General features: G+C 38.5%; 1 protein-coding gene across 7 annotated transcripts in view; it reads right to left on the bottom strand.

Annotated features, from left to right (window-relative positions):
- The window catches only part of LOC145687853 (dynein axonemal intermediate chain 4-like), a 261885-nt gene that overhangs the window by 33087 nt on the left and 203360 nt on the right, over window positions 1–25438 (bottom strand). For 6 of the 7 annotated variants that reach the window (XM_081761336.1, XM_081761335.1, XM_081761340.1 and 3 more), the window contains 4 exons: window positions 14183–14339; window positions 12020–12183; window positions 6156–6263; window positions 257–326 (listed from right to left, as the gene is read on the bottom strand). In XM_081761336.1, the coding sequence (XP_081617462.1) occupies window positions 257–326; window positions 6156–6263; window positions 12020–12183; window positions 14183–14339 (499 nt within the window). Of the gene's footprint in view, window positions 1–256; window positions 327–6155; window positions 6264–12019; window positions 12184–14182; window positions 14340–18313; window positions 18445–25438 lie in introns of all 7 variants that reach the window. The other variant, XM_081761342.1, reaches the window with a different exon arrangement.

Raw genomic sequence — 25438 nt, 5'->3', positions numbered from 1 at the left:
CCCCAAAAATGAAAGAAATCGGTTCAGCCGTATTAGCGTGATGAGCGGACAAAGGATTTTTTGTACGTATTGACACCTGATTGGTCAATTATCTCAAGACACTGGTAATTGAAAATTAAAGTGATATGATAAAAACCATCTAGGGTCCAAATCCTAACAACCCCCCAAAAATGAATGAAATCGGTTCAGCCGTATTAGCGTGATGAGCGGACAAAGGATTTTGTGCGTTCTCTTTTATATATATAGATTATTTTACCTTTATTCATGTCTTCCAGATGCTTGTATGCATCATAGATTTCCCACACTGAAACAGAGGCATAACTGTCCTGAAAAATAAATAAAAAAATAAATACATAAAAATTGAAAACAGTTGACACATGGAACTATTAACCATTTTAGAAGTGATTTCTCAGTAAAATAAGATATAACGCAGAATTGCGCTGACTTGCAGTATATTCTTGAGTGAAAATAGGGTAAAATAAGTAAAATGAATAAGGTTAAGTTAACAATCATGTTATGCTTTAATTAAGGCACCTTATGCTTTAAAATACGAGGGTGGTTTTTACAGCCTCCGTTAAGCTACCAGAAAATGTGGACAAACAAAATTTGTTTATTGAAGGTCACACATCCTCCATACCAAGGAATAGACTATACCATTCTACTATACCATGAAGTAAAGTGTGTCTTAAATATATCGTGTTAAATCGAAGCGCCCGTCAAGTGTGAACTATGTGATGTAGTTTGATTTCTGCAGGCGGAAAGGCATAATATAGCCGTAATTCGTCATCGAATCATTGATGATTATGACGGGAACTTTATAAGTGATTGCTCTGTGTACAAGTGCTACAATGAGTTTAAAGGAAAACTTAACCGACAAGGTACACAAGGAGAGTAGCCAAGGCTGGAAATCTGTGGCGGAAGACAACCTTGAAGAACATCTGAATCTCCCGGTTCGTGAAAGGGATAGATATGGTTTCTGAACTGATCTTTAGATTTCACGGAACTCAGCAGCCGCCTGGAAAAATCGTATTATATCACGTAGTTCACACTTGGCGGGCGTTTCGATTCAACCCGAAATGTTTAGGCGCTCGTTACTCCACAATGACTGTACATCAGAGTCTGTCTTTTGTTATGGAGAATGTGTGACCTCCAATGATCAGATCTAGTTTATCTGCGTTTCGCCACCTTACGTGGTTCTCCGCTGGTAGCTTAACGTACGCTGAAAAGACGCCCTCGTATATAATGCAAGGTTCTACACGTGTTCCCAACACAACGTGCTGGCTTTAAACGCACTTCATGCGACAACCACGAAGAAGACGTCGTCAATCATCGTCAACTGATGAATATTAATGAACTCAACGACATTTATGGATAAACAGAGCCAGAACACCGCAGAAGGCATCAATTTCCATCGATTGATCATCACCTCCACTCTAGGATGCGTGGTATCTTCCTTTATCCTTACCACTCCCTAGGACTCCTGGTCTCTGAGAGTTCCTTTATCCTTACCACTCTCTAGGACGCCTGGTCTATGAGAGTTCCTTTATCCTTACCACTCTCTAGGACGCCTGGTCTATGAGAGTTCCTTTATCCTTACCACTCTCGAGGACGCCTGGTCTCTGAGAGCTCCTTTATCCTTACCACTCTCTAGGACGCCTGGTCTCTGAGAGCTTCTTTATCCTTACCACTCTCTAGGACGCCTGGTCTCTGAGAGCTCCTTTATCCTTACCACTCCCTAGGACTCCTGGTCTCTGAGAGTTCCTTTATCCTTACCACTCCCTAGGACTCCTGGTCTCTGAGAGTTCCTTTATCCTTACCACTCTCTAGGACGCCTGGTCTCTGAGAGTCCCTTTATCCTTACCACTCTCTAGGACGCCTGGTCTCTGAGAGTCCCTTTATCCTTACCACTCCCTAGGACGCCTAGTCTCTGAGAGTTCCTTTATCCTTACAACTCCCTAGGACGCCTGGTCTCTGAGAGTTCCTTTATCCTTACCACTCCCTTAGGACGCCGGGTCTCTGAGAGTTCCTTTATCCTTACCACTCTCTAGGACGCCTGGTCTCTGAGAGCTCCTTTATCCTTACCACTCTCTAGGACGCCTGGTCTCTGAGAGTTCCTTTATCCTTACCACTCTCTAGGACGCCTAGTCTCTGAGAGTCCCTTTATCCTTACCACTCTCTAGGACGCCTGGTCTCTGAGAGTTCCTTTATCCTTACAACTCCCTAGGACGCCTGGTCTCTGAGAGTTCCTTTATCCTTACTACTCCCTTAGGACGCCGGGTCTCTGAGAGTTGCTTTATCCTTACCACTCCCTTAGGACGCCTGGTCTCTGAGAGTTCATTTTTTCTTACCACTCTCTAGGACGCCTGGTCTCTGAGAGCTCCTTTATACTTACAACTCTCTAGGACGCCTGGTCTCTGAGAGTTCCTTTATCCTTACCACTCTCTAGGACGCCTGGTCTCTGAGAGTTCCTTTATCCTTACCACTCCCTTAGGACGCCTGGTCTCTGAGAGTTCCTTTATCCTTACCACTCCCTAGGACTCCTGGTCTCTGAGAGTTCCTTTATCCTTACCACTCTCTAGGACGCCTGGTCTCTGAGAGTCCCTTTATCCTTACCACTCTCTAGGACGCCTGGTCTCTGAGAGTCCCTTTATCCTTACCACTCCCTAGGACGCCTAGTCTCTGAGAGTTCCTTTATCCTTACAACTCCCTAGGACGCCTGGTCTCTGAGAGTTCCTTTATCCTTACCACTCCCTTAGGACGCCGGGTCTCTGAGAGTTCCTTTATCCTTACCACTCTCTAGGACGCCTGGTCTCTGAGAGCTCCTTTATCCTTACCACTCTCTAGGACGCCTGGTCTCTGAGAGTCCCTTTATCCTTACCACTCTCTAGGACGCCTGGTCTCTGAGAGTTCCTATATCCTTACAACTCTCTAGGACGCCTGGTCTCTGAGAGTTCCTTTATCCTTACAACTCCCTAGGACGCCTGGTCTCTGAGAGTTCCTTTATCCTTACCACTCCCTTAGGACGCCGGGTCTCTGAGAGTTGCTTTATCCTTACCACTCCCTTAGGACGCCTGGTCTCTGAGAGTTCATTTTTTCTTACCACTCTCTAGGACGCCTGGTCTCTGAGAGCTCCTTTATACTTACAACTCCCTAGGACGCCTGGTCTCTGAGAGTTCCTTTATCCTTACCACTCCCTTAGGACGCCTGGTCTCTGAGAGTTCCTTTATCCTTACCACTCCCTTAGGACGCCTGGTCTCTGAGAGTTCCTTTATCCTTACCACTCCCTTAGGACGCCGGGTCTCTGAGAGTTCCTTTATCCTTACCACTCTCTAGGACGCCTGGTCTCTGAGAGCTCCTTTATCCTTACCACTCTCTAGGACGCCTGGTCTCTGAGAGTTCCTTTATCCTTACCACTCCCTTAGGACGCCTGGTCTCTGAGAGTTCCTTTATCCTTACCACTCCCTTAGGACGCCTGGTCTCTGAGAGTTCCTTTATCCTTACCACTCCCTTAGGACGCCGGGTCTCTGAGAGTTCCTTTATCCTTACCACTCTCTAGGACGCCTGGTCTCTGAGAGTTCCTTTATCCTTACCACTCCCTTAGGACGCCTGGTCTCTGAGAGCTCCTTTATCCTTACCACTCTCTAGGACGCCTGGTCTCAAGAGTTCCTTTATCCTTACCACTCACTAGGACGCCTGATCTCTGAGAGCTCCTTTATCCTTACCACTCCCTAGGACGCCTGGTCTCTGAGAGTTCATTTATCCTTACCACTCTCTAGGACTCCTGGTCTCTGAGAGCTCCTTTATCCTTACCTCTCTCTAGGACGCCTGGTCTCTGAGAGTTCCTTTATCCTTAGCACTCTCTAGGACGCCTGGTCTCTGAGAGTTCCTTTATCCTTACCACTCTCTAGGACGCCTGGTCTCTGAGAGTTCCTTTATCCTTACCACTCCCTTAGGACGCCTGGTCTCTGAGAGTTCCTTTATCCTTACCACTCCCTTAGGACGCCTGGTCTCTGAGAGTTCCTTTATCCTTACCACTCCCTTAGGACGCCTGGTCTCTGAGAGTTCCTTTATCCTTACCACTCCCTTAGGACGCCGGGTCTCTGAGAGTTCCTTTATCCTTACCACTCTCTAGGACGCCTGGTCTCTGAGAGTTCCTTTATCCTTACCACTCCCTTAGGACGCCTGGTCTCTGAGAGCTCCTTTATCCTTACCACTCTCTAGGACGCCTGGTCTCAAGAGTTCCTTTATCCTTACCACTCACTAGGACGCCTGATCTCTGAGAGCTCCTTTATCCTTACCACTCCCTAGGACGCCTGGTCTCTGAGAGTTCATTTATCCTTACCACTCTCTAGGACGCCTGGTCTCTGAGAGCTCCTTTATCCTTACCTCTCTCTAGGACGCCTGGTCTCTGAGAGTTCCTTTATCCTTAGCACTCTCTAGGACGCCTGGTCTCTAAGAGTTCCTTTATCCTTACCACTCTCTAGGACGCCTGGTCTCTAAGAGTTCCTTTATCCTTACCACTCTCTAGGACGCGTGGTCTCTGAGAGGTACCTATGCACAATTCTTGACCGCAAAGAGCCTTGGACGCTTGGTCTCTGGGTTCCCACAAACTCACCAACAAGCCACCAAATATTCAAGAAAAACTTATATTTGAACTGTAATTATTATTACTACTGTATATAAGAATAATTTTTATAATAAAAGGTGATTGGGAAGGTCCAAAATTCCAGTGTACCACTTTTTAGCTGTTTCTTAAAAAGACAGAATTTTACAATATCTTTGTGCCTAAGTACTAATATTTTTGAGAATGTATTAACTAACGTTACTGGCCTGTAGTTTGAGAATGTGTCAATCACCCGACTAATTTATCAGTACAAACATTTTTTTCATATTGAAGAAACTATATTCTATGTTGGGAAATATCAATTTTGCTGAGCTGGCAGCAAGTTCAGTTGCAGAAGCTTGTATGGTGTAATACAGAATGCCAACTAAAAAAGGGAACTGTTTTTGCTTATAATCATTTTAATAGCCTCAATTACATATAGTTATGTAATAATAAGAGTTCCTCTGAGAATAGGTTTAAAAATGGAATGCGTCCTGCACCCCGATACAGAGATTTTGATTATTTCAATTTTAATATGTATTTCCCATTCTGTGTTGCTTCATGTTTTTCTTGTTTCCTTGCGGTGTACAACAGCATTCCAGCGACTCAGCAAACGTAGTTTAGATACAATCACTTTATTTGTCGTTTCATAGTATGTATGCGTGTCTCTGGACCCACGTGCGGTACAGATGTTCCCAAACATGCGTGTGGTTCTACACTTACAGGGTTCACACTAAAATTCTGGTATTAACTTCTCTGACTTTCCATGACTAAGTAAATTTTCGTCATGATTTCTCATTCTCATGGTTAGGTTTAGAAATTTTCTTTTTAACTGGCCTCCACCATCTTCATAGCCCTCTAAGTCTCTCCTTATTTTTAAATACAATATAAGTTTAGTTTTTGACTGCAAATACTTACTATGAGTCAAACTTTCTGTGTTTAAAATACAGGTTGTTTCAAAATGAATATCTGGGATTTAAGGCCTTGTAATATTTATTACAATGAACTTATAATTCTAAATAATACATCAAACGGAAGAGCAACTCAAACAGTTACAGTCCTACATTCCATGTTCCTGTAACATTTAGTGTTTTCTAACTAACTTTATGTCCTGTGGAACCCGGAGGTTCAATGCCGGGTTCACAAAAGCTCCCATTGACTTCTGTCCTTAGCCAACTGGATCCAGTTTCTACTATGTACTCCTACTTCTGCGAGATCCATCTTAATATTCTCCTATCCATATGCACGTAGGTCTTTCTAATGGTTTTTTTCCGGTTAGATTTGTAGTTAAAACTTTGAAAGCGTTCCTACTTTCTTTCATTCTCAATACATGACCTGCCCACCTAAGCCTCCTAGACTTGATGATCCTAACAATGTTTGTTAAACAATACAAAATATGCAGTTCCTCGTTATGGAGTTTCCGCCATTTCCCATTCTCGTTCCTCTTGGGTCCGAATATTCACCTCAGGATGTAGTTCTCAAATACTTTCAATCTACTGAACATTTGAAATACTTTCAGTCAAAAACATCAACTTTGTAATTAAAAGCTTACCTTTGTCTCTAACGCTGGTGTCGTAGTACCTTTGGATTTCATTGGGTTATCAAAGGTCTGAACTTCCTGGGTAACCATTTTTCTTAGCTTTCCCTTACCAACCGTCAGCTGTAGAAAATAGAAAGTAATCTTAGCACTGTAGAAAGCTTTCAAGTATAAAAGAAAAGAAAAAAAAAACTACTCTAGCTTTGGAACCACTTACGACTATAAATAAAAATAAACTCTGACCGAAGCACCGTTGCTTTCATCAGACATTAATATTTGGTAAACACTTTGATAGTTATACAAAGTACTACAATTAAAAAATACATTCTTAAACTGTGGCGCTTAGCTCAGAGTTTCATGTATCTGAAAGGAAAATTAATATGGACAAAGATAACAAAGTCTCGAGCAATTTAAACACTGTTCTGGCTTGTAAACATTTTCTGCCCAATTTACAAAAAATGTCAAAGATCCATAGCATTACAGTAACTCCATTTAGTGATCGCAACGCTAAAGTAATATTTTACAGAAACGAAGAAGAGACTTTACTTTAATGAATTAAATAAATAAATAAATAAAAATGAAAAGACGACGGAGAGAAACGTAGAAATTGCTAAAGATAGTGTTGAAAACAAGTTTCAGTTTTTTGCAAAATTTTTAAAAATTTCAAACCTGTAGCCTAAGACTCAGCAGGAATGACAACAGCTAGCAGGAATGACAATATATATACAGGGGTTGGACAAAAAAATCTAAAGCGATTGCAAAAGTTTGAAAATCATACCTAGTATGGTGTGGGGCCTCCTTTTGCGTCCAAAACAGCTAGGATCCGACGTGGAATGCACGTATACAGCCCCTGAATCGTGGTGTGTGGAATTTTGTACCATCGTTCCTAAAAAAAAAAAAAAAAAAAAAAAAAAAAAAAAAAAAAAAAAAAAAAAAAAAAACTCCAGTTCCTTAAGGGATGCTGGTGGAGGGTAATGAAGCCGAACACGCCTTTCTAACTCAGACCACAATGACTCAATGATGTTCAAATCTGGTGATTGTGGGACCCAGGGGAGGTGTGATAGCTTCTGGTCATGCTCCTCAAACCATGATTTCACCGTTTTTGCAGCGTGACAGGGTGCTAAATCATCTTGGTAGATGACATCACCATCAGGGAACAATACGGGCCATGGGTAGAACCTGGTCCCCCAAAATGCCCTCATACGCCTTAGCATTCATCATTCCATGCAGAGCTATGATGGGACCTGCGGAAAACCACGATATCACTGCCCATACTGTAACAGAACCACAACCATGTTTTACAGTTGGGAGCAGATAGTCTGTATCACAGACGTAAACACGACCTGCGACGATGTTCTCCATACGTAAACACGACCGGTTGTTGGAAACAAGGTGAAGGTCGATTCATCGGATCACATTACGTGTTTCCAATGCTCATGAGTCTACGCCTTGTGGTTCTTGCACCACTGGATAAGCCTCTTCGCATTTACTGCTGTGACCAGGGGTTTAGCGATAGCGGCCCTGCCATGAATTTTCATTTTATGAAGTTCCCGTCGCACTGTTTTCGATGAAACCGGGTTCTGTAGGCCGGAATTGAGTTCGGACGTAATTTTCATTTCAGTGGTCTTCTTTTTAGCTGCTACAATCCGTTTTAATGCCCTCCGGTCCCTACCTGACAGAATTGTCTTTCGACCACTGTTGTGCTTTGCAGACGTCGTTTGCCCATGAATTGTGTATGCCCTCGTGACGTTGGGACACAGTGCCTTTCGATACTCCCACAATGTTCGCCACTGTTGCCACTGAAGCTCCAACCAGATGGGCACCAACGATCACGCCTCTTTAGAAGTCTGTCAGGTCGCCCGTTTTACCGCACCACTTTCATACCACGACACTCACAGGTGTCGTGCTGACGGAAGAAGAAGGTCTACATGACACATTGAAAACAAAAAACGATCGGCAACCGCAACACGCGTTGTACAGTGGAGGGCCAAACTTACGTGTCCTGTATGAAGTGTTTTTAGATTTTTTTTGTCTTTCCCCTGTATATATATTTTATTGTGTTTAGTCTTATAAAGCCTCCCATCTCATTGAAGGCATTTCATATTCCGTAACTTATAAATCAACGTAGGACCAAACTGACACATTGAAAAGATTGTCCCTCGTTCTTGGCTAAATCGGGAGTCTCTAGATCAATTGAAGGACACAGGAGCTATTTAGAAAGGATTCCAGATTAGAAGAAGAAAATATCTCATATCCACATTGACGTTTTCGAATTGTTAAACTTGACAAAATGCCCAAAATATTTGGAGAAAATTTTCTATTGAAACGCCTTTGCATAATCTTTTATATATAAAAATTGATGTGTCTGTGAGTGTATGGTGTGTTCCAGTATAATTCTAGAATGCCTGCAGTAGTTTTAACCAAACTTAGTTTACACATTACATACAGTTTGGAAAAAAAGTACTGTCGGGGTAATATTCCCCAAGCACACCTAGGGAAAGCGGAAGGGGGTAACACATAAGATGATAGAAAGTGACCAATATTAATAGAGAGTTCATAGTTTCCGTGGTTGCTGACACAAATAGCGACACTCCCAATGCCATTTAAATCCAAGTTAAGCCCCTATTAGCACCTTGAGTGCATGGAAAAATAATCAAAAAATGCCCGATATTAGTATCAAATCCATAGTTTTCCGCGTTCCTAAGTTGATTGGTGACACTCTCTGTGCAATTTAAGTCTACGTTTAACCTCCATTAGAAGTCCTAGGGTAATGGAAATAGGTTGACATGTAAAAATAATCGAAATTGACCGATATTAGTATCGAATCCATAGTTCTCGATGTTGCTGAGATTAATAATTCACTCTCAACACGTTAATGTCACCAACACAAATTTAGATCTATCGGTAAAAAATATTCTTTTGTACGAATGTTGATTTTCTTTGCAAGATTGGTGGTTCTGGCTTGAAGTCAAGCTAGAACCGTCGTTTTAAAATTATAATAATGCTGTGCTTGTAGTTGTACAAACGAAATATCGAAAAACGAAATTTTCGAAAATAAAAAAAAATCGGGAAATACCATCCCTAATTCCTACAGGCACTGATAATAATAAAAAAGATCCTGAATTTTTCCTGACTTTCTATGACTTCATAAGAATTCCATCACTACAGGAAATTCTTCCACCTCCTCCTCCCCTACAGCCGAACTTCCTCACCAATTTGACAATTTCTCTTCACCGTTTTTTTTTTTTTTTTTTACTTTGCTTTTGTTTCTATACTAGCTGAAATACCCACTCTTCGCATGGGGAAGATAAAATATCCATATAAACAAACTGAACAACGAAATGAAAAAATTATCGGTCATTTTCTACTACTTTTACATGTCCCGGTAAACGCTCCCCCCCCTCCCACCCACCCATGAGACAACTCTGGTTGGATTTTTTTTTTTTTTTTTTTTTAAAGCGCTGCATCTTGGTTTTGGACCTCGGTCAAGGTACCCGTGACCAAAATTTGGTAACTCTCGGTCCACTCGTCTGTTCTCCAGGCCACACACAGATAGACAGACAGACACACAAACACTTGATTTTATTTATATTAGAAGATACATTGTCGCTATTATTTTTCTTTTATTTTAAAATAGATTCCATAATTATCTACAAACAAGATTACATATCTCTACATAAAATACGTAAACATATGTCCAAAGCTTTCAAAGAGAAAAAGGAAAACAGGAGTTTTATTTGGATTCATACTATTAAACTATAATTCAAAATGTGATTAACGCAAACTCGTGACCAAACACCGACCTTCGCGCCACGGGGCTACTGAAATTTACGTCAAGGACTTCTTTTCTTCTTGATATCTTTAAGTTCGGTATCAATATAGATTTCCTTTATCTTAAACTGAGGGCTGATCCTTCGAACCTCAAATATATAACCGTGAAAAATCTTCAACTTTTCTACAAATGAACAACAGAAAATACATTCATCGCCAAGTAAAACAATTTGTTTAATAGTGCGAGCATCAACCTTGTCTTAGCACAGTGTTTGTACGAAGTATACATTATATTGATGAAGTCTGAATCCTTTGTATTGTTAATTGAAAAAAAAAATCATAATACTAGTTAATTTTTAGAAAAACTTATGTGTATTTTGGAACAAGAAATAGGAAAACAAAAAATGGATAAAAAGATTGCGATGTTGGCCAATTAGTTTTTGGATCAGGGGCTACAAAATTTTTGAACGGCTCCTAAATCGAGTTTTCGTATTTTTCACGGAATAAATACATCATACTGAGTTAAGTGATAGTTTGGGTTTGGTTACACTATATGTAGTTCTCCAGAGAGAAGGCGTACAAGAAAATTTTTGATTGAAATATATTGGATCTTTTGATTCGAAAAAGAACAGAATTTTCATCTGTTCTCTGACTTCCTGTGTCCTTGTATTTTAGTAATTTGGCTAACTGGGTTGCAATTTAACATCCCTTCCAGCATCAAAGCTATATGAGACATGGACCAATAATTTGACAAATTACACGGTTAATATGCCTCATGTACAGGTAGTTTTCAACAATACAATTTCATTAACGTATATAGCGTTTTAAGTCAACTAATGTGTCATTTCTTTAAACACTTCATAGGCTCAAGATATTTGGTAAGTGTGCGTGACACGCTATATTTTTAAGTTTAACGTCACACGATTATGCTTCGAGGCTATGAGAGGCGGCAATGATAATAATGAATGAAATAGCAGAATGACGAGAGTGGAAGGAAATGGAAGAACCCCTAGGAACCCCATGCACATGCTTGTCCACCACCAAGGCTACTTGAAGCGAGCTGGGATCGAACCAGGACCGCGCGCACTAGAAGTGAGCGCTCTACCACCGAGCCGCCGCGGTTCGTGCCACATGGTAAATTGAATTTGTTACTCAATACCAGCTGTTCCCATTCCTGTTTCTTCTTATAGAGGGTGTTTCAGAAAGAATGACCTGATTTTAAAAGTCCATATGTATTGATAAAAACATACTACAAAAATGGAATAAATTGAAAAATACTCACAAAATATTAAACTTTTAGCTATGCTATTACAAATGAAGGGTAAGGGAAAAAAAGAACGAATGTCACAAAACTGCATTTTCAAGAAAACGGCGTTTTAATATTGAAAACCGCGTAAGAAGAATAGGGTTAGTTAAATCTTTTGCCCATTTTACATGGACATTTCTACATCTACGTATGCATGGGATATACAATCAAATAGTACCACGAGTCACGAACGGATAAGGCAAAGCACCCGATAAAGCACATACATGGACATTCTTTGTTGTTTCCCTTACCCTTCAAATGCTGTATGTGTCCACCAGCAGCAACACAAACAATAGCTAAATTCAACCATTTCATCGGAAGTGGGAGGCCGACCTACACTCTTATCTTTGCACAAGCATTGTTTCTTCAAATTGGCGATACAAACGACAAATGTTTTTGGGTGTAGGCGGATCAATGCCAAAACGCCGACGAAAAGCACGCTGGACCGACACTGACTCAGTCTTTGGCAACTGCAGCACACACAACGCCTTTTGTTGAACGGACGCCAGCCTACTTCTGACTGACTGCAAACTGAGAAGACGCATTGACTGACATCTAACGGCGATTTTCTGAAGCTCTAAGCCCTCAACACTTATTTCCTTGCCGGCACGTCCCATGTTTTGCAATTATTAACGTCCAAAAGCAGGTCATTCTTTTTGAAACACGGTGTATATTAGTTATGATCTGAATTCTATTTTTTAAAAATTATATTCGTACAGTAATTTATTAATCACTTCATAAAGAAAAGGGGGGAAAAGAAAGAAAAGAAACATTGAAATACTAAGAATAGGACAATACAAACCCATTTATAACGTTCATTCCTCATTTTAATTTCTTCGGCTGCCTCACTTCCTGCAAGAGCAGATGCTCCATGGAGTTCGAAAAACAACATTGTGTCTGTTTCTTGCAGAATAATCTTTATGTCTTTCTTCACCGGCTTTTTGATTACCATGGATTCATAGGTGCCTTTGAAAGAGGAAAACACTGTCTCACACATACATACACACAAAGGTATGCTAACAGTTTACATAACTAAGGAATATTCCCTACAGAATGGAAGACAAGTACTGTATCAGTAATGGACACATTAAAGATTTCTTTCTTTCATTTTTTTTTTTTTTTTTTTTTTAACTTTTTGTGCAGTAACTTCATTAGTTTGTGTAACTTTAATATCATTAATCTTGGCATTATTCTATTTCATAGAATAAAAGTTTCACAATGAAAGTCCAGTTTAAATGGAACACAGGGGTACATATCAACCACATCTATTGAAACCATTTTAATGAACGGAACATCATATAAATCGAAGACCATAAATGATGGATAGGCGAAGATTTGCAATTTTGAGTGATCTAGCACTGTCTTCTAATATATATAACTGATACAAAATGTACAGTGCAGCCCACTTATAACGAACTCGGAAATAGCGAATTATTGGATATTACGAGCATAAATCCACACCGCCTATTTAAAACATGGAAGAAACAACCGTACACTACGAACAATATTTTCCGTAAAGACCGCTTATAGTGAAGTTTTCAGAATAGGATCTTGTTTTGTTTTCTTTTCTTTTGCTCGTGGATAACTCAGATACCGCCAAGCTGGTTTTCATAGCTGTTGTCGCCGTGCAAGCAAGGCAAGACTCACTCCTCCTACTCCCGATGTTGATAATTCAGTTGTGGAAAGCGTAAGGGAGGCTACGAAGGAAGATGAAGCTCATTCCGATGGAAGCGGAAAATGTGAATCAACCAGTGAGTGAAAAAGAAGCGATCCAAAGTTTGGAAAACTTGCAACGCTATCTTTTGGAACACAGCAACACGGTGCCGGACAATGCATTTCGGGTATTTGAGGAAGTGGAAGCGGCGGTGCTACGAACAGCGGCAGCAGACATGGTTCAGAAGAAAATTACACACTTCTTCAAGCGTGCTTGAACAGGTAGGAAGAACTGCAATACGTACGATAGGCTAGATAACAACCCAATTATTACCAGTTGAGAATGCTCCAAGAGCATTGCCAGAACGAACTTAAAAAGAGTGGAGAGATAGAGTGGGAAGGGTAACTGTGATTGTTCTTAGATGTGAAAGTAAATCTTTTTATCCGCATCTTCTTCTCTTTCTCGCAAAAATTAGCAAAATATCATCTCAATATGGCTTACAGTTCCCGAGATATGGCTCCTTAAATCTCCCGAAATTCGGACATTTTTGGCCAATATCTGAGGAACGGTGGCCAGTTGGCAGTAGCCAGTTGATCAGTGGCCACCGGTTACTATTTGCTACCAATATCTTTACTATCTTCTTAAGTATTTATCAACACCAATATCATCTCTATAACTTATGGTTGCCGAGATGAATCCATAAATATTTGGATATCGGCCATTTTTTGGGCAATATCTCGGGAACGGGAAGAGTGACGCAAAAAATTTAATCACTTTCTCAGATAGTTCTTTATGCCCTATCGAATGCAGGATTCAGAATTGAAAAAAAAAATCGCAAATGACAGTCAGACGGACAGACAGACACACAGATACAGAGAATTCACGAATTTTTTAAGTTCGTTGAAAATTACCTTCAGATGTAATGCTGTACTGCTATATATTCTTTTTAATACGTATCTGCTTGTTATCTAACCCTTTGTTTTTTCCATAATTCGGAAAAAAACATGAGTTTGTTTATAACGAAGTTCGGATATAAAGAACTCATTGTGTTGGTCCCTTGAAATTCGTTATAAATGGGCTGCACTATAGTTTCTTCATTGGTGTGCATTGTAAAAGCTTTTGATTGGAAGTGAAAGATATTTTTACACAAGCCAACATCGAAAATATACCGTCAAACTGGAAATAAATCAAGGCAGAAAGATTTTGAGGTAAGCTGCAGCAGTCGACTATTAGTATTCTCTTTTATTATTATTTTATTTCTTTATTTGTTTATTTTATTAGGTACTTAAAAAATACTTATCCCTAACTGACCTGTTTGCTTTGCATAATCTTGAAAGAACATGAATTCAAATGGTTCACTTTTCGGGAGACTTTCACTTATCCAACCCTTAGTATTCACTTCAGCCTGGAAGCTTTTGTCAACATATTCTTTCCGTGTAGCTAGAACAGTCTGCAGTTTCTTCTTCTCCTGAAAATACACATGTATTGAGGAAATCAGGATGATTTGATCACATTTTACTGCTAAAAGCTAACAAAAGAAAATAAATCATTGTCATATCATTATGGATGGGCCAAGAGTGACACATTTCCACTATGAATTATCTCTGTTGGGTTTCAAACAAGTGTATTATACACGGAAGTTGATGGTCTTTTATTTTGAGTAGCGAAAATGGTAATTTTAGACTTCCACAGTACGTTATGCATAAGTACCGAAACTCTAACCATTACGACTCTGGAACTTATTAGAGACATAATAACTTTTTTGACCAGAGTAGTACACGCATTTATTGCAACTAAAATAGTGTGTTACAGTTTCAGGAACTTAATGCTGTCTTCCTCAGACAAGCGATTGCGGATTGAGTGACTGAGGAAGACGTTAAGTTGTTGAAACGGTAACACACTATTTTAGTTGTAAAAGATAAATGTATTAATCTGGTCAGAAAGTTGTTAAGTCTTGAAAGTTTTGTAGAACGGCTATGTTCGTCTGTCTGTTTGCAGGGTAGACAGACAGAACAGAAACGGCAAGAGATATCGAGTTGAGTTGAGTTGATTTTAACGTCCCGTTCAGTAGCGAGGCTATATGAGATGTGGACCTACTGATTAACGTGGAATCCGAACCACATGAGCTCCCACCGGGAATCGAACCCGGATCTCCCACGCCAAAGGCACGTACGCTAACCGATTGGCCACGAAGGAGCTCCGGCAAGAGATATCAAGAAAAAGTTTTCTGGAACTGATTCAGCGTCCCAAGAATAAGTTCTATCTCATCCGTTAACCCTCTAATGTATATAAACAATGGGTAAATGCCCATGGCAGGATCTGTTTCGACTATAGGTGCCTTCCATTTCAATTCAGGCAGAGCATGTACCATCATCATCTCAGATATTGTTGAAACCTTTTTTTTTTTTTTTTTTTTTTTTTGTATAGCAACTAGACATGTTTTTAAGAGACCCATATTTTTTTGTTTTGTCGAAAAAAATTTCCCGCCAAGTAATGGGCCACCAAAGACGAGGAGTACAATTTATGAATTGTAGAATACATGGAAAATGGTCAACTTCGGAGCCTCACCATTCGGCTATGGAGACAGGTAGAGCTATAATTCTTGTTGTAGTATGTACATAGGGATATAAATAAACTATATTTTATTATAGTTTGGTTTGCGCATGCGTATCTTTTTATACATAACTTAACAAATGAACGTCAGTTTATCTGAAAAGTCGAAGTTTGCGAACTTTTTCGAGCACTTCCGGTTCGAATTTTAAAATTCTGTTTTCACGGTTGGTAAGACCTAGTTACCCACTTTCCGAAAAAAAATATATATCGCTTGTGTGTGCAACCGTTTTGTCGCAAAATATTCGAGAAATTTTAAAATTTTCAAAAATCGCCATTTTTAGGCGCCATTTTCTCGAAAACACCATCTTTTAAAATTCTGAAATTTTGACAGATGGTATAACTTTACATGAATAATAAACACACCAAATACCATTCTCGACCAATGCTTCATGAATTAACTGCAGTCTTTTAAAGTTAGCGAAGTTTCGTTAACTTTGATTTCACAGTTAGCAACACTGGGAACAATAAAAATGCAATGATTTGATGATGTTTGTGGTTCACATTCATTAAATGAAGGATAAAAGGTTTTTTTGACTGTTTTTTTATTATTATTATTTTGACCAAGAAGGCTCTCTGAAATAGTAAAATGAGCCTCCCCTACTCCTCCGTTCTCTTAAACCGAAATAATCTGAGGTGGAAATTACGATTACGAAACGCACAAATTTCAAGTTCACTTACTTAAAATGGTCTTCGGAAACAAAATTTCACTGATTATTATTATTATTATTATTATTATTATTATTATTATTATTATTATTATTATTATTATTATTATTATTATTATTTTTACATGGACCAATCATTTGCTTGGTTGGTGCCTTCTTCGCTAATAGCATGTAACCGTGCAGGTGCTCCAATAGGTGTTGGCTCACTCACAACTCGTCCAGGAGTGGATTTAGGGGGAAGAAACTTTTTTATTTTGTATATAAATAAAACCGATCTCAGAGTTTTGAGCTCTTAAAAGTACCTCTAAGTAGCAGTATTACCCCCCCCCCTTCCAGAAGTCCGTCCTGGATCCGCCCCTGCGTAGCACATTGTCGATAGTCACAAATGCTGAAGGTCCATGTAGAATCATAAACAGCACTTCAACTTCACGTAATTCATGATTTATTCATAATATTTCTGCTACGCACCACTGGTTATCATACATATATGTATGTAACAAAAGTTCCTTTTTGCAGATTTCTTAAATCTACACTTTGAATTGCAGAAGTTCGATTTTGGGGGAAGCATGAAGTTAGTTCATGGTGACCCGTTACTGCCATAAAAACTTCGCCATTTTCCGAAAGCCAAAGATGACTTCGTTGAATACCAGTTACCGGTCGCATACTTTCCCTTTTTTTCTTCCGGAAGTCGTGGAATTCAGTTCCAGGCAACAAAACGAGAGTAATACCCGGAGTTTGTACTTACACTATACTCACGAATTCTTCTGCGGTTTTAGTGGGGGTGCGGTAGCTCAGTGGTAGAGCGTTCACCTCCGGTGCTTGGGGTCCCTGGTTCGATCCCAGCGATTTTTGAAAATTTTACAATTTCTCGAATTTTTTGCAACAAAACGGTTGCACACAGAAGCGATACAATTTTTTTTTTTCGGAAAGTGGGTAACCAGGTCTTACCAACCGTGAAAACAGAATTTTAAAATTCGAACTGGAAGTGCTCGAAAAAAATTCGCAAACTTCGACTTTTCAGATAAATTGACGTTCATTTGTTAATTTATGTACAAAAAGATATGCATGCGCAAACCAAACTATAATAAAATATAGTTTATTTATATCCCTATGTACATACCACAACAAGAATTATAGCTCTACCTGTCTCCATAGCCGAATGGTGAGGCTCCGAAATTGACCATTTTTTTATGTCTTCTACAATTCATAAATTGTACTCCCCGTCTTTGATGGCCCATTACTTGGCGGGAAAATTTTTTTTCGACAAAACAAAAAAAATATGGGTCTCTTAAAAACATGTCTAGTTGCGATAAAAAAAAAAAAAGTTTCAACAATATCTGAGATGGTGATGGTACATGCTCTGCCTGAATTGAAATGGAAGGCACCTATAGTAAAATGGGGATGGATGTCTATGTTTATACCAAATATGCATAACACGATAACAAAAATCAGAATAGCACAAAACAACTCGCACAAATCGAAAATAGCAACAATAGAATTACGAAGATTTATAGAAACAAGCAACATAGATATCTTAGCCATACAAGAGCCATATCTATATAACAACAAGTTAACAACTTTCCCTGTAACAAGTAAAATCATATACGGAGGTGAAGAACCCCAAGCAGCTACAGTAATAATGAACAGGAACATTGTTAAAACTTTCACAATATTGTGACAACTGGATAATCTGTATAGACATAACGAAAGGAACAAACACATTTTGGATAGTTAATTCATATTTCCAGTATAGCAAAGACATTGAAATATTTATAGGTAAACTTCAACAAATCATTTGGCAGAACCCTGAAAAGAAAATATTGTTTGTTTTGGACTCGAAGGCCAAGAGCAGTGCTTGGGGATCACCCTCTACAGATACTAGAGGATCGATTATGGAAAACTTTAGAGCCCAGAATGGATTGGTAATCGTAAATACTGGAAACAAACCAACGTTTGTGAGCTCCCGAGGAGAATCTTATATTGATATAACACTCTGTACCCCAAATTTAGTTGATAACATTACAGATTGGCATACATGGGATCGAGAAACAACAAGCGATCACGAAATAATAACATTTAGCATGGAATTAAATATACCCAGTAAGAATAAAGAAAGGCTAAATATTAAAAAGATAAATTGGGAAAATTTTAAAAAGAAGCTTACCTTACCACAATTGGACACAGATAAAAGCAGTGACGAATTGGTACAAAAAATTGAACAGGCTACTAAGTTGGCAATAGAGGCATCCACCCCTAAAATCACGCAGAGAACAGGATACGGCGATTTTTGGTCACCTAAATTGGAAAGATTAAGAAAAATTGTACATGCAAAAGAAAAAGTTATCAAGCCACAATAATCCCAAATTTGAAAGCAAGAAGACTCTTAGCCTATAGGAATGCCAAAGAAGAGTATAAGACAGAAATCAGAGAAGCAAAGAAAAGAAGCTGGTAACTATTCCTATCTAAAAACATAGAGCTTGATCAGTGGGGATTTGCATGCAAATTAATAATGAAGAAAATAAACCCCTTAACACTTTGCACGGTAAGAAAAAAATGATGGATCTTATACAGTAACTACAAAGGAAACCATTGAAAATTTAACACAAAAGTTTTTCCCGAAGGATATAATGGGAAATGAATCAGAAGATCAGAAACGGATAAGAAATAAATTCGAAGAGCCGACACAAGTAGAACAGGTAAATAATGAAGAAATGACAACGAATGAAGAAATCGAAAACATCATTAGGAAACTAAAAACAGGAAAATCACCAGGATCGGATGAAATCCCAAATGAAGTCTATAAGAAAAATAGAGAAGTATGGACCCCGTACCTGACAAGACTTTGCAACATATTACTACAAAGGCAAGAGTTTCCTGACTCATGGAAAATGTCAAAATTAATAATCCTGCTAAAACACGACGACACGGACCCATCGGATGTAAGCGCATATCGCCCAATTTGCTTGCTAAAAAACATAAGTAAAATATATGAAAAGATTATAGCAAATAGGATTAACAAACACAGGAATATGAAAGAAGATACACTACAATTTGACTTCAGAGCTGGTAGATCAACAGGAGACGCTCTAAACGCGTACATAGAACAAATACGAATGAGTAATTCAGAAAGTAAATATGTCCTGTCGCTCTACGTAGACATAGAGGGAGCATTTGACAACCTATGGGTCCCATCATTGGTCGATAAATTAGTTAAACTAGAAATGCCAACCTACTTGATAAATATCATTAAACACTACTTTCGGAATAGATGGATCTCAGTACAAATGGAGCAAGAGGAGTTGCAAATTCGTAATGAAAAAGGCTGCCCACAGGGCTCAATATTAGGAGCCTTAATGTGGGACATTTTGATACAGCCCTGCCTAAAAAAATTAAATGTTAACAATCAAATAGAGAAAATAATAGCCTTTGCCGATGATATTGCAATAATATTATCAGCCAATTCAAGAAGAGAAATAGAAATGAAAACAAATGCAATAGTTGAAGAGCTAAACAATTGGTGTCAAGAAAATAAACTAAAATTATCAGTCAAAAAAACAAAATACATGCTTTTCGGTAGAAAATTGAATAGAGGCCCACAAATAAAACTAGGCAATCATAAAATAGACAGAGTTAAAGAATTTAGATACCTAGGGGTAACAATCGATGAAAACCTGAACTATGGTAAACACATTCAAGAAACAGTTACAAGAGGAAATAAGGTGACAAATAAATTGATAACCCTAGGTAAAAATAGATATAAACTACCTAACGAAATATTAAAATTGTATCACGAAACCCTGCTATGCGCTACAATGACTTACGGATCTAGCATATGGGTACACAGACTGCTTCAAAACAAGAGAATAAAAGAAAACTTTATCAAACCACAAAGAAACCTTCTGATGAGATTAAGTGGTGCATATAGCACCAGCCCCAACAATGCTTTGTGTTTGTTAGTTGATGTCAAGCCTTTGAACTTAATAGCAGTACAGAGAGTGGCAAATTATTGGATGACGAAGAATAATAAAGAAGAGGTAAGAGCATTGTTGGGAGACGGTTTTCAAAGCGCCCAAGAGATTGAAGAAAGAATTAAAGAGATGTGGAATATTGAATGGACACCCTCTAATAAGTCACAAAAACTTAAAAATATTATACCAACGGTAGAAATCAGAGAACAAATAAAGTTTCTTGACCCAGGCTCAGGACTCATTCATTTTTTAACAGGACATGGTCCATATGAAACCTACCTGCAAAAAATACAGGCCAATGATGATTCAAATTGTGAGTGTGGTGAAACGGGGACACCAGGAGCATCATATTCTCTGGTGACCCTTGCTCGAGGAGTTATTTAAGGAAAGAGTGGACATAAGACAGAAGACGATAGCTGATATAATGAGAAGCGAGAAAGGTTACAATATCCTAAAGAAAATAACAGATCTTTACTCAGAACTAAAGAAAGAACAATTCTACAGAGAAAAAGATATAAGGGAAACAATACGTAGCAGAATGAGTGTGGAAGGATGAATGGAATCCAGTTTCTCCTCTGGACCGAGGACCTTAGGATGTTTCGCGGAAGATAGAGGAACTCCGTATCTGCCGGGGAGAACGAGTGTGGTTGTGCCAGTGCGTCCCCAGGCATAGGTGTTTTGGAGTGGAACTCCGGACGCACTAGAGTGTGTTTTTGGAAGTGTGTCTATCCTTCGGGTGGCGGGTCCATCTGGTGTGACTGTGTCCCCATATTAGACAAGTTTGACTTCGTGAATGTCTCAATTACGGTGTGTTAATAAAGATTGATCCCTACATCGGCACAGGTAGAAGGATACCTCGGACCAGGGCCCACACTAAGTACTCTGAGTGGGCTCTGGACCTCAAACCTGTGCTACTGGGAGAAAATCTATCGCAACCACGAGAACATTCGATAAACGAAGACCCAAAGGACTATCAAGAGAAACGCGTTAAAGATTAGTGTAGGCTAGTGTGGTTTAGTGTGGTTTGGTAAATATTGTTGAGGAATCAGAGTTAAATAAATTTATATGTTAAAAATCTATAATAATTGGCTCAAATAAATGTAAGATGGTTTTATGTAAGATGTAAATACAGACATGTGAATGTGCAATGTTTTGATGACGAAGGACAACAAAGAAGTAATGCAGAGTAAGAACTATTGTGAGAGTCGGTGTAAAATTTATTTTGTTATTTGTTAATTGTAAAAATCAACACAAATTTTAGGATGTGACAAAACTGTCAGATTACGGAGATAGACTTCTGGAGATTTTGTCTATTTGATGATCATTGCAGAAATGTGAATTTCGGCAATGAGATAAGCAAACACGTGGAGTGACGTGAAGCAAACGTGGCAGTTTGAAAATTGACATGTTGGAAATAAATACCCTACCAAGATTGGAAGGAGATCATTCGAAGAAGAGCCTTCCAAGACGTTCATTCGAAGAAGAGCATTCTAAGACGAGTATTATTCAATGAGATTTATTTCTAGAGAGTCAGTCGTTAGAGAATAGTCACTAGCCATGGTGAACTAGTCTTCAGTATAATTTCTACAACTATTCAACATTCTAAACTCTTGGTAGCATCATCATTACAAGTGGTTGGAGTTTAGCTCTGCTGCACCTTGCTTCCTGAGGACCATCATCAACATCGAGTCAGAAGGTATGTGTTTGCTATCTGGTCATCGTTGTCAAATAGAGAAAATAGTCAGACTTCGCGGATTGTGATCTGATAATGTTTTGTACATTCTCTACACAACACACAGTACACTTTAATAACGAAGTTCTTTACTGAAAATACAAATACAAATGTTTATTAATGAAACTTGTCATGTGTTTATTTTCTTGAAATTAGTTACTGAATTTTCCCAGACATTATAGAGAATGTTCGGAAGACAATCTCCCTGCGTTTTGAGCTACGTATTTGCTATAGAAGGCACACGAAGGGGGGTTGACAATATGAATTAAATGTCAAGTTAGTGTTCTTAGTGCTTTTAGTGTGCAAAATGGGCAAAATTAACCATACAGGGGAAAACCAGTGTATAAATAATGAAAGAATTAAATAGGATCACAGGAGAGTCAATCCATCTGAAGTGGTCCAAAGATTGAGAAAATGGTTGCTCGACCATCTCCGAAAATTATAGAAATTGGAGTGTAATGAACCTTGTGTATGAGAAGGTCAATAACATCATTCACGTTGTCATATGTACAAGTGTTGATGAATGGTGGCCATCTTTGTTCTCGGTAGAGTGCCATTTTTTGCATTTGCGTGTACGAAAACTACAGTTGCTGAGGACATATGATTCAGACGAACACCAAACAAAAACGAATGTTTAGAGGAAGGACTGGGGTACACGAAGAATATATACTCTCGCTTCTAAATAAATACGCAGGATTGCAAACCCATACATGAAATCACTAGAAAAAGTACAGAAAATTACACTTTTAAAGGGGCTGTATTTAGGAATGGCATAAAGTGAGGGATTCATAAATTTTGTGCTAAATACTATTGCATGTAAAGAGTCTAGAAATATCCACAGCTATGATACTACTGGTACCGTAGATTTATGGAGGTCCGAAAGTTGAAGTTTCTGATCTTGATGCCATTTTTGGGGCGTAATATCTCAGGAGGGCAAAGTGCTAAAAAATCCTGCTTAGGCCACAAAGTAATTCTGTATGTGAATAAACTATTGAAAAAAAAAAAAAAAAAAAAAACATTACATGGAGAAAAAAGTAAGGACATCGTAAAAACGCGAAGAAAGCAGTTGCGTGACGATGGTCGTAGAACGAAAAAAAATGTTTTGATATGTTTCACGCTAGATCTCAAAAAACTACGCATGGTTCAGCAATTAGGTCCGCTTTTGTTTGTGTTCAGTTGTGCAAAAGCTTGCGAGTGGCCTTTGTTCCGTCTTTCTAGCTCTATGGTCATTGCCATGTCTATTGGTAAAGGATCAGTTCCCCTTGTACCCACGACACCCATCGTCGAACTGGACCGCGGAATTAAGACACTTAATATATCAGCAAAGTATCATTGAAATCCAATCCCAGTTACAGAAGTTGATGTGTTCATAAGGCTGCGTTAAAACTATCTATCCTATCCTGCTGAAAATATCGTATTTGTGGAAATTATTTAAAATGATTGTTGTTTCCTTTCTCTTCTATAACATTAGAGCAATAGCGTTTAGTATCTGTAATTACAACAAGTTCTCGCAATTATACGATTAAAGCAGTAAACTTCAGCAATGTTTATCATATCTCCGGAACGGTTTGAGATATCGAAGTGCTGTAAACGGCAAAATAATTTACACATCCATTACAAACCATACAAATAACAAGGTATGACGCTCGTGTCAGCATTTTTTTTTTCGAAATAAAGGCTTTCAAAAAAAAAAATTAAAATTTTCAAGCCCTGGCAACTTAGTTCCTATTCATTCGAAACAAGTTATACCATGACCATAGTATCCAACACTAAAGTACTTTCGATGTGAGTTATCCTGTGCATCTCCGTTATGCTGTATTTACGTTAGAGGCTTCCGAACTTTGGACGTTTGTGATACCATAACATCCTTAGTTTGCAATACTGAATAACAAAAGTAATATTTTAAGTTTATATTTGACACGTTGGTTTGAAATATGTAATAATATGACGTAGTGCCTTTTGAAAAAATATAACTTTATATTGGGTTAGCAACACTGTTAGTTGGTTTTTTTCTTATTAATACATACACAGATGCCCCCTTCTTATACTTGGTTCGTGCAAAGTTTCGCTTTTCTCTCTCTTTTGGTTCGTCTGTTATATCGGATAATTAAGATATAAATTGTCCACCCTGTAGACGTGGCAATTATCATGGAACTAGAAAGATGGAACAAACACCACTCGCAAGCTTTTGCAAAACTGGATACAAACAAAAGTGGGTCTAATTGCTGAACCATGCGTAGTTTTTGAGATCTAGCATGAAACATGTCAAAACAATTAAATTTTTCCGTGCTACGACCATCGCCACGCGCGTGCTTTCTTCGCGTTTTTACCATGTCCTTACTTTTTTCTTCATGTAATATCAGTCATGATTTTTCTCGCAATAGTTTATTCACATACAGAATTACTTTGTGGCCTAAGCAGCAATTTATAGCACTTTGCTCTCCTGAGATATTACGCCCCAAAAATGGCATCAAAATCAGAAACTTCAACTTTCGGACCTCCATAAATCTACGGTGCCAGTAGTATCATAGCTGTGAATATTTCTACAGACTCTTTACACGCAATAGTATTTAGCACAAAACTTATGAACCCCCCCACTTTATGCCATTCCAAAATACAGCTCCTTTAAAAGTGTAATTTTCTATACTTTTTCTAGTAATTTCATGTATGGGTTTGCAACCCTGCATATTTATTTAGAAGCAAGAGTATATATTCTCCGAATACCTCAGTCTCCCCTCTAAACATTCGTTTTTGTTTGGTGTTCGTCTGATCCGTACGTCCTGAGCAACTGCAATTTTCGTAAACGCTTGTAAATGCAAAAAATGGCACTCCACCAACAACAAAGATGGCCACCATTCATCAACACTTGTACATACGACAACGTGAATAGCGTTATTGACCTTCTCATACACTAGGTTCGTCACACTCAATTTTTTATAATTTTTGGAGATGGTCGAACAACCACTTCTGGACTATTTCGTATGGAGTGACCCACGAGAGAAAAATGAAATAGCAGGTGAAAACCAAGCTCATACAGGGAAAACCTGAAGATAGAAGTCCACCAAAATAAACAAAATTATACAGTAATAAAAAATTAAACACTAAATAAACATCTAATCAAAAAATAAACAAAATAAATAAGGTACAGAATAAATAAATAAAGCATAAGAAAATTAAAAGAAGAATTAAAAAAGAAAAGCACAGCTTTCTTACAAGGCTGGCTAGAATATTTATTATAAAAAATAAACTAGAAAAGTAACGGTTTCGGAAGAATAGCACTTCCTTCCTCAGACTACATTCTACAACTGAAATCAGAAATAAAATTACATGCAATAAAGAAAGGAGATCATTAGTTCTTTCCACCGACTAGGAATCAAGTTTTCACGAATTTATTGTTAGAAAACTTTTCCGGCTATTATCAGTTCATAGTTGTTTGTTATGTGGTTACTCATCAAATTGTATTTGCCAGGTGAAAGGCAGTTACGCTCGTCCCCCCCCCCCCGGGGGAGGTAGTGCTATTAAAGAAAAGTGAAATTTTAATGAGTAGTGATTCCAGATTGGTGGAAAGAACTAATGATCTCCTTTCTTT

Source organism: Thermobia domestica, chromosome 6, assembly GCF_964235325.1.
Source record: "Thermobia domestica chromosome 6, izTheDome1.hap1.1, whole genome shotgun sequence".
NCBI lineage: Eukaryota > Metazoa > Arthropoda > Insecta > Zygentoma > Lepismatidae > Thermobia > Thermobia domestica.
This window is presented reverse-complemented; position numbering and strand designations above follow the sequence as displayed.